The sequence below is a fragment of the Chiloscyllium plagiosum genome, chromosome 11, assembly GCF_004010195.1.
Source record: "Chiloscyllium plagiosum isolate BGI_BamShark_2017 chromosome 11, ASM401019v2, whole genome shotgun sequence".
Classification (NCBI taxonomy): Eukaryota; Metazoa; Chordata; class Chondrichthyes; order Orectolobiformes; family Hemiscylliidae; genus Chiloscyllium; species Chiloscyllium plagiosum.
Genome location: NC_057720.1, coordinates 32187216 through 32198187, shown reverse-complemented (window position 1 = coordinate 32198187; position 10972 = coordinate 32187216). Strand labels below are relative to the sequence as shown.

General features: G+C 40.6%; 1 protein-coding gene across 1 annotated transcript in view; it reads right to left on the bottom strand.

The window, feature by feature from the left end:
* LOC122554277 overlaps positions 1 to 10972 on the bottom strand; it is a 254601-nt gene that overhangs the window by 22877 nt on the left and 220752 nt on the right. Inside the window, exons 23-25 of the mRNA XM_043699049.1 lie at positions 8649 to 8740; positions 7263 to 7495; positions 3301 to 3377 (exon numbers count right to left, since the gene is read on the bottom strand). Of these exons, the coding sequence (XP_043554984.1) occupies positions 3301 to 3377; positions 7263 to 7495; positions 8649 to 8740 (402 nt within the window). The remainder of the gene's footprint in view (positions 1 to 3300; positions 3378 to 7262; positions 7496 to 8648; positions 8741 to 10972) is intronic.

The window sequence follows — 10972 nt, the reverse complement described above, 5'->3', positions numbered from 1 at the left end:
AAGATTAGGGCCAATCAAGGATAGTAGTGTTGTGTGTGGAGTCAGAGGAGATAGGGGAAGCACTAAATGAATATTTTTCGACAGTATTCACTCTAGAAAACGACAATGTTGTTGAGGAGAATACTGAGATACAGGCTACTAGACTAGGTGGGATTGAGGTTCACAAGGAAGAGGTATTAGAAATCCTGCAGAGTGTGAAAATAGAAAGTCCCCTGGGCCAGATGGAATTTATCCTAGGATCCTCTAGGAAGCCAGGGATGAGATTTCAATGCCTTTGGCATTGATCTTTAAATCGTCATTGTCTACAGGAATAGTGCCAGAAGACTGGAGGATAGCAAATGTAGTTCCCCTGTTCAAGAAGAGGAGTAGAGACAACCCTGGTAATTATAGACCAGTGAGCTTTACTTCAGTTGTTGGTAAAGTGTTAGAAAAGGTTATAAGAGATAGGATTTATAATCATCTAGAAAAGAATAATTTGATTAGGGATAGTCAGCACGGTTTTATTAGGATAGATTGTGCCTCACAAACCTTATTGAATTCTTTGAGAAGGTGATCAAACAGGTAGATGAGAGTAAACTGGTTGATGTGGTGTAAAAGGATTTCAGCAAGGTGTTCGATAAGGTTCCCCACAGTAGGCTATTGTACAAAATGCGGAGGAATGGGATTGTGGGAGATATAGCAGTTTGGATCAGTAATTGGCTTGCTGAAAGAAGACAGAGGGCAGTGGTTGATGAGAAATGTTCATCCTGAGGTCCAGTTACTAGTGGTGTACCGCAAGGGTCGGTGTTGGGTCCACTGCTGTTCGTCATTTTTATAAACGACCTGGATGAGGGCGTAGAAGGGTGGGTTAGTAAATTTGCAGACGACACTAAGGTCGGTGGAGTTGTGGATAGTGACGAAGGATGTAGTAGGTTACAGAGAGACATAGGTAAGCTGCAGAGCTGGGCTGAGAAGTGGCAAATGGAGTTTAATGTGGACAAGTGTGAGGTGATACACTTTGGTCGGAGTAACCGGAATTAAAGTACTGGGCTAATGGTAAGATTCTTTGGAGTGTAGATGAGCAGAGAGATCTCGGTGTCCATGTACATAGATCCTTGAAAGTTGCCACCCAGGTTGACAGGGTTGATAAGAAGACATATAGTGTTTTAGCTTTTATTAATAGAGGGATCGAGTTCCGGAACCATGAGGTTATGCTGCAGCTGTACAAAACTCTGGTGTGGCCGCACTTGGAGTATTGTGTACAGTTCTGGTCACTGCATTATAAGAAGGATGTGGAAGCTTTGGAAAGGGTGGAGAGGAGATTTACTGGGATGTTGCCTGGAATGGAGGGAAGATCTTAAGAGGAAAGGCTAAGGACCTTGAGGTTGTTTTCGTTAGAGAGAAGATTGAGAGGAGACTTAATAGAGACATATAAGATAATCAGAGGGTTGGATAGGGTGGACAGGGAGAGCCTTTTTCCAAGTATGGTGACGGCGACCACGAGGGGGCATAGCTTTAAATTGAGGAGTGATAGATATAGGAAAGATGTCAGAGGTAGCTTCTTTACTCAGAGAGTAGTAGGGGTATGGAATGCTTTGCCTGCAATGGTAGTAGATTTGCCAACTTTAAGGAAATTTAAGTCGTCCTTGGACAAGCATATGGATGTACATGGAATAGTGTAGGTTAATGGGCTTCAGATTGGTATGACAGGTCGGTGCAACATCGAGGGCTGAAGGGCCTGTACTGCGCTGTAATGTTCTATGTTCTATTTTGCGGCTGTACCCAATATTGGTTAGGCCACTGTTGGAATATTGCGTGCAATTCTGGTCTACGTCCTGTTGGAAGGATGTCATGAAATGTGAAAGGGTTCAGAAAAGATTTACAAGGATGTTGCCAGGGTTGGAGGATTTGAGCTAAACAGCCTGAATGGGCGTCGCCAGCTCTCACAGATCCAGATTTCTGGGTTTTGTTTTTCCATCCTGGCTGCTACACTCTCTGAGTTTTCTCTTGATGTTTTTCCTCCTGGATTAGTTTGGAAAGATGTTGTGAAACTTGAAAGGGTTCAGAAAAGATTTACAAGGATGTTGCAAGGGTTGGAGGATTTGAGCTATAGGGAGAGGTTGAATAGGCTGGGGCTGTTTTCCCTGGAGTGTCGGAGGCTGAGGGGTAACCTTATAGAGGTTTACAAATTCATGAGGGGCATGGATAGGATAAATGGACAAAGTCTTTTCCCTGAGATGGGGGACGTCCAGAACTGGAGGGCATAGGTTTAGGGTGAGACAGAAGAGATATAAGAGACCTAAAGGGCACCTTTTCACGCAGAGAGTGGTACGTGTATGGAATGAGCTGCCAGAGAAAGTGGTGGAGGCTGGTACAATTGCAACATTTAAAAGGCATCTTGATGGGTTTATGAATAGGAAGGGTTTGGAGGGATATGGGCCGGGTGCTGGCAGGTGGGACTACATTAGGTTGGGATATCTGGTCGGCGTGGACGAGTTGGACCCGAAGGGTCTCTTTCTCATATCTCTATGACTCTGTGACTCTAAATCCTGCAAAGTGCTCCAGTTATGGACCAGACCAGACCCTCTCAAAACATTTCAAGGAAGTAGCACACTTCGCTAATTGCTTTAAGCAGGTGTAAGGCAGATATCCCAGGAGTGATGCAGCTTGACAAACCACTTAGTTTTAAACAAAACAGAGTGTATTTACAAGAATACTGAATGAAGCACAAACAAAAGAGTACAAAATATAGAATAACTTAATCTATCCCAAAACCCAATAGATTATCCCAATTTAATAATGCTGTTCCAAATACTGGCAACAATCCCCACAAACACCCCTTGACAAAAGAAAGAAAAATCCAACACAGGTTCTTACAGGAGAGATGTCACAGAGAGGGAGGATCAGCATGGACCTGCTTCTTTGGGTCGACCTGCTTCTTTGGGTCTAGCAGCTTCACAACGACTGACTACTTTCAGTGAACAGCCAGACTGCTAAAGCCAAACCAAACCAGAGTAAAGCTGAGCTGGGAGAACTGGCCACTCCCCTTTCATTGTACAAGTGTTTTATTTGAACGCATTTTGTCTGAGGCAGTGTCAGTTAGCTATAATCAAATTGGCCCTAAAACTCTTCAAGCCTAGACCTCCCAGAGTCCCTGTGTTAATGAACCTTCTGAAAAAAAAATCCAAGGACAACATAATCTTGTTAAAACAGCAGCATCATCACACTACTAAACCACAATAGTTCACCATTTTTTAGAGTAATGAGATTGGAAGCCAACATGGGAACATGGAAAGGAAGAACAAGGAAAGGGTGTTTTACCATATTGCTGCCTTAGTTAGTTTATCTTTTTGTTCAGCATTGCAATTTGCATGTTGTACTTCCAGCTCTGTTTGTTCCTGTTGAACACAAACAGAAAGCTTGAAAAGCAAATGAAGACAATTAGAAGAATTCCAGTCATGTGCAGAATACTGCATGTGTTTACAAATAATGAGATGGTATATAAAATGGATGATAGTTTCAAACAGAGGAACTTTCCAATTGATTTAGTTATTGCTCCATATTCTAAAAGAAAACAGGCCAAATATACTGGTTGCTACAAACCAAAACATCTTTTTCATCTTTTGTGCTTTTGCATTAGATCTCTGATTAAATTATAGAAGATTACTGTTAAAATGATCTATGAGAGAATTATACTATTGATGACCATTGTCACATAGGGTCATAGAGATGTACAGCATGGAAACAGACCCTTCAGTCCAACCCAGCCATGCCGACCAGATATCCCAACCCAATCTAGTCCCATCATTAGTTTACATTGCATGATGCTGGGCACAAGACCTGCCAATGTTTCTAACTGGCTGCATGGTAGCCTACAAGGGAATGGGTGCATGCAGAACTGGCAGCATAACTAGCTGGTTTTATTTCTGAATATGTTTTGGTGACCTTTTTGATCTGTTAGAATTTTGCTGCATCAAATGACATAGGAAAAGGTAGCATATGTAACGAGAGGTTGCACAAAGTCTGAGTGAGGCCAGCAATAACAACTTCGCTGAGTATTCAGCATGTCAGAGAGTTAGAACAAAGGCTGGACAGGTGGCAAGCTCTCTATTAGCTTCTCTAATATAGTGGAGTCAATCTCCTTGATCCTTGACAGAAGAAGCTCTGGCCAGTCAGATACTGCACCCAGCATCAGTCCACTCCTGTATCCCACACCACTGAAGTCGTTTTCTGGGTCCACTACAGCAGTACAGCAGTGATGCTGGCAAAACATCATCCTTTTCAGGTGCAGCCCACTCATTTCTAGTGACTCACTGTAAGGTCATACCAATTTGTTAAGAGTCTCTAAGGTATGTACATTGTCAGAGTTGATTGCAGTGACTGTCAGATCAAGTGATATGGCCTTTGCATTAGTATTGTAATGTCACTCTCTTTTCTACGCTTTGGACTCTTGGGACTGGGCAAGTGACAGTTCTTAAGGTGTCTGAAAGCAGGAATTCAGAAGTTAAATGTTGAGATGAGGGACAGGGTGTGGGATGGCAACAAAGTCACACTGTAAGTAGCTCATCATTCCTTCTGGGGGTGGTGCTTGAATGTCTCTTGGCACTTCTCCTCCTGCTTCCCTCTCACCGCTAATATCACTGCATTATTCACAATGGATCCTTCCTCTACTTTGCAACTCATTTTTTAAGAACTTACATTAAAATAATCCTATTATGTAGCCTCCCTCTAAGATGCCACCTGCCTTGAAGAAGTGCACTGGTGATTTAAATGGATGCCATGCAGTCTCTGGCAGCAGCAGCACAATGCAAGGTGGTAGTGTGCTCCAAAGTGAAGCATTGAAGTGGATAACTGTACTCTGAGTGAGTTGAAGATGAACCATAATGATGTGGTGAGGCTGGTTCATGTCAAACGCCATCCCATATGGATGGGGGTGGGAGTGGGGTGTAGTGCAGAGTGGCAGACAGTCTCTACCACATGGTGTGTGCCCTGAAATGTTGGCAGAGATGGAGGCCTGGAGGAGCAAGTGGCGAGCTGGAAATGCCAGGTACCCAGTATAACTTCAAGTCAGGAGATGTTGACATTGAGTTTCTCTCCAGCACATGGGAGTACAGCAAGCTTCATATAAATGAGGTGGAACCAGGTAATAATGGGATGTTAAAGCATGCAAAATGGGCTTCTCACCACTCAGCAGCAAAGGTGCTCATCTCACTATTCAAAGCTTGGGTGCAAAGTCAGATTTTTTCATTGGCATCAAGAATTTTTTCAACCTCACCAAATTTTCCCAACTGAATTGTCATTGCCCATATTATTCAGAGGATGGAAAATTTCAGCCCCAGGTCACCCTCAAGTAATATTGCCAAAGCACTTGATGTAGGCCAGGATTTACTACAGCTTTCAGGTGTGGCTAAAGACACACCAGCAACTGCAGAAACCATTCTCAAAACTCGGTAAGGAACCATGTAGTTAAGGAAGGCACACAAATTCTGTTTGTCACACCTTGACCTTCATAGACACGGGCAGGTTGTGAATAGTGATTCCTGTGCCCAATGATATCAAAGATCCTGCATGTTCTATTTAAACAACTTGTTAAAGGATTATTTATAGCTCAGTTGAGTAAGGCAGTGAATGACTGCAGAATCTTGAATAGCTAAGAACTCCATTGGTTTCCTGACCCATGTTGAGACAGCTGAGCCAGTGTGGGGGCTGGAATGGAATAACTGTCCAGAGTACTTGCTGCTGGTGATGCACTTGGTTGAGCTGAGATGATGAGGTCAAAGAGTCACAGGTCAGCTTTAAACTGCTCAACAGAAACCAAGCAGACTTCCTGTGCAGGTCGAGCAAAACTCAGCCCGAGTGAGAAGCCACACACACACACTAACACACACACACACACAACAAATTATAGCAGCGCACAGTTAAAATCATCTTTGGAATGACGTTCTATATCTATTCCACTAATTTTGATTTTAACCTGCTCTGAGCCAAGGAGAGGAACCTATAAAACTAAAAATGTGATGTTCTATACATTTCATGTTTATCATCATAATTGTTTGCCATTGCAGTCATCTGTGTTTCATCTTCACTTTTCTCTCTGCTGTCATTTTATGATCACACTTTCCTGACAGACTTTGTTTAAATGGGGCTGACATGGGTCATACAAATGACTGAAAGGACTGGCAAAAACAAAAGGCTCACAGGTAATAGGATTTATGGCAGTAAAACACTTAATCTCTTCTGAAATCAAACGTTCATAACTAAAGCAAAGTTATCAATATTCTTGCTAGAAAGTACAACATTCTGTGCCCACTCACTGTGAATGGTTGGTAAATGTTGCTTTACTATATATGGTATCATGAGGGGTGCATTAGTGTTAAGCCCTCCACTGGGGATAATTTGGCAGACTGAGTACCACACACTCACAGACTCAAACCTTTTAAAGAAAGCTATAGTTTATTTTGTCACCCTCTCATTTTCTCAATGCTATGTCCTGTATATTTGAAGTACAGTTGAACTAAAATATTCTGATTGGTATTTCAAATGAATTGTGTTCTTTTAATTTATTCATGGGATGTAGACATTGATGGCTAGGTTCAGCATACAGTTAAGAATCAACCATATTGCTGACACTAAGAGTCACATGTGGATTAGATCAGGTAAGGAAGGGAACTTTTCTCACCTCTACATGATAGGTGAGTTTTCAAGACAACTGATACTGATTACATGATTGTTATTAGGCTAGTCTTTAATTCCAGATTTTTTATCAAACTCAAATTTCACCATCCGCCATGGTGGGGTTCAAATATATATCCCCAGACCTTTAGCCTGCAGTTCCGGATTACTAGTCCAGTGATATTAGCACTACACCATCACCCATGACCACTGAAATATCTGACAATGTTCAATGTCTCACTCATCCTGTATATGGTATCATTAACAACAGTACAACAGAATTGAGCTGGCAAATAGGAGAAATCGAGGTGATAAAACAACAATTTTTGAATCATTATCTAAAATAGTCCAATTACAAACAGCCAGAGATAAATAATCTTCCATCCATGTCTGTACTTTGTGAAACATTGGAGGAGCCTGTACAGCCATTGTCTGATAAACTCTGGCCATATTGAAAAAAGCTGTATTGTTGCACTTTTAGATTAATTAATAATATATCAATTTTAAAAACATTAACTGGTTATTGGAAGTACAATTGCACTATAAGTGATTCTATTACTTTATATATGTCAATCCTTTGAAACCATTATGTAGATATGAATTAATTTCACCTGATTTTGGTTGCTGTGGGGCTGCACTGTGGAAAACCTCTTTCTGCCTACTCTATACTGTAGTGGATCCTGTGGAGCATACATGTGGTGTGACTTGTAAGATGAAGAACTCAGTGAATCAACATTGCAAGTTCTTGTAATGCAATGTTGACCTGGCATGGTGGGAACTGATCTTCCAGTTTCTCTTCTTGGCTGTTTTTTAAGTGGAAGCTTCTCACGAGAGCCACAAACACCTGGAAGAAAGAATTGAAATACTTAAAGTTGAAGTTGGTGCCTTTTTCCACTCTCTCATACCCTTTCTTCTACTGTTCCTCTTTAACTTTTCCTTTATCCTCGGAAGATTTTCACAACACCACTGAATCACAAAACACTTTTCCCCTCTAATTATATGGAGTACATTTTTGGTCAGAAGACCATTCTCTCCACACCAAGGTAAGACCAGAAACCTGCCTCATTATTGGCTTATTATGGTTGAGGTTGAAACTCATTAGAAACTGGGTTGAAACAACCTAAGCTCCTTTCATGTGGACTTCTTACCCTGGGGAAAGTGATGTTTCCTGGGTTGGAAAATGGTTTTCAACATTTTGGAATGTTCTTAATTCAAATTAAGCATGTTTGCAAATACTTAATATATTCCCTAAGTATTCTAATTTCTCTATTTAACAAATAAAGTATTTATAATATAGAATAATTGCCACAATATGAAGTCATAGTGTTGGGAAGTTGTTTAGGATATTCACATACCAAGTGGGAAACTGGAAAATATGTTAGTGGAACTGGCTGAAATCAGAGAAGTACATTTTGAGATGATTTTGAAGATGGAAAGAAGGAGAAAAAATGAGCAGCACAATTCCATCTGGAAAGCCCAGCCACCGTCAATGGAGAATATTGGTAGGGGTTACAATTGGCCACAGTCAGAAGACCAAAATGAGATTTGGGGAGAACTGAAAGATATTGTGGAGATTTTCAAGTGAAAATGAGAACAAAAATTATAAACTCTATCTGCTATGTGATGCAGAAGTATACTAACCAATGCAAAGATGATAACCGATAAGCAATTGTGTTTGTCAAGTTTGAGCTTTTGAATCTAAACAAGCTAACAAGGAGGGCACAAAGAAATCAAACTCTAAAGGTAGCAAGATACAGTAAGAGTTTTAGCACTGATATGGGTTAGACTGGATTAACCTTAACTTAAATACTTACGTTATCTTGATGATAGATCAGGTAATGGAGTTTATCTTACGATTAAGGATATGCATTGTCATATTTAACCTAAACAATCAATTGGTAGGAGCATGGAATTGAAGGAAAAGATGTAAAGTTTGAGGCATGAGACATCACCAAAACATTATAAATATTATATATATTGAACTTCTCTCTTCGTACTTTTTACCACTGCTCTTCTGTTCCTAAGTGTCTTTGGGGCACAGCGTTTCCATGCTTCAAAACAATTCTTCTGATAAGCACTATCTGGTTGACTGTTAGGGGAAAAATTACAGCAATTGTCAGTTCCCTATAGAATTATTATAAGACTGTTTATGACACACAGTGTACACAACAGAAATGTATATTTGTCTTTTTTTGTATCATCTTTAGCCTTAAACATCATGTATTCTCTCGCCCACCTTCTCCATTTATAAAAAAAATTTCTAAAGTGACTGCCCCATGTTTAGCATTACAATTAGAGTCTTAACTTTTATTAGAGTTTAGATCGTATCTCAAATATTATCAGCTGAAGTTGTTCTGTGTGCCACCTAACTTTACTCCATGTCTGAAGGTTACTGAAGTGGAGGCAATGTTGCACATGAGGCATATAAGGAGGATATCCACTGTGCCACTCATTGAACCATAACTTGGTATTGGAGCCAAGGTTCATGTCACAGCTGACTGTTACTCTTAATGAAAATTTAGACCTATATCTATACCATTATTATGAGTATTTTTTCGGTAGACAGCACATAGTCCTCCATTTATCCAATAGAAAGAGTTCCACATGGGCATAATTAAGTAGGCTCACCAGGCCTGCAAGTTTCTTGGTGGCATTTTGGAAGGAGTAGTCATTCCAGGTAAGATTGAACAGTGCAGCATGGCTTATTTTCTGGATTGTCGCTAAAAGCAACATTAACATCTTGTATTATATTATCCCAAGGCAATTCATAGGGAAATTATAGAACAAGTAGCTATTGTTGTTCCTCTGTTCAACAAGGGGAATAGGGGTAATCCAGGAAACTATAGACTGGTGAGTCTCAGAATGGTGGTTGGAAAGCTATTGGAGAGAATTCTTAGGGATAGTATTTATGCACATTTGGAAAAATATGGCCTAATTAGGGACAGTTAGCCTGGCTTTGTGCAAGGTAGGTCATGTATTACTAACTTGATTGAATTTTTTGAACAGGTGACAAGGTTGAGGTGGAGCAGTGGATGTTTAGATGGATTTTCGTGAGGCTTTTGACAAAGTCTGTCATGGTAGGCTCATCGAGAAGATTAAGATTCATGGGATCCACGATGACATGGCCATGTGGATTCAGAATTGGTTTGTCCATAGAAGAGGGTAGTGATGGAAGGGTGTTTTTCTGGCTGGAGGTCCATGATTAGTGGTGTTCTGCTGGGATCCATACTGGAATCTCTGCAAGTTTGTGATCTATATAAGTGAATTAGATGAAAATATAGATGGATGGCTGAGTACGTTTGCAGCTGGTACAAAGATCAGTGGAGTTGTGGATGATGTAGAAGGTTGTCAAAAAATGCAGTGGGATGTCGATCAATTGTAGATATAGGCGGAGAAATGGCAGATAGAGTTTAATCTAGGTAGGTGTGAGGTGCTGCACTTTGGGAGATCAAATATTAATTAAAAGTATACAGTTAATGACAAGCTTTGAACAGCATTGATGTACAGAAGGATTGCGGGGTTCAAGTTCATAGCTCCCTGAAAGTGACCATGCAAGTAGATAGGGTGGTAAGGAAGGTGTATGGCATGCTTGCCTTTATTGGTCAGGGAATTGATTACACGAGTCAGGTTATCATGTTGCAGTTTTGTAAGACATTGGTTTGGCCACACTTAAAGTATTGTGGTCAATTCTGGTCACCACATTACAGGAAGAATGTGGAGGCTTTGGAGAGGGTGCTGAAGGGGTTTACCAAGATGCTTACCAAGGGTATGAGGTATAAGAAGAGGTTAGAAAAATCTGGGTTGTTTCTCTTGAGCGACGGAAGCTGATGGGAGACCTGATAGAAGTTTATAAAGTTATGAGATGCATAGATAGGGTTGACAGTCAGAATATTTTTTCCAGAGTTAGAATGTCTAATATTAGGGAGTATGCATTTAAGATGAGAGGGGAAAAGTTCAAAGGAGATGTGAGGGGCAATTATAATGTGAGGGCCAACATCTCTAATGATAAGGAAGTTAGCATTAAGGCACTTTACCTGAATACTCGTAGCATACATAACAAAGCCGATGAACTAATGGCACAGATAATAGTGAATGATTATGATGTAGTAGGCATCACAGAGACTTGGTTACAGGGGGGTCAGGACTGGCAGTTAAACCTCCATGGTTTTTCAACTTATCGAAAAGACAGAAAAGTGGGCAGAGGGGGTGGGGTTGCCTTGTTAGTTAAAAACAAAATTAAATCTATGGTATTGAATGACATAGCGTCGGATGATGTGGAGTCTGTGTGGGTGGAATTGAAGAACCACAAAGGCAAAAAAAA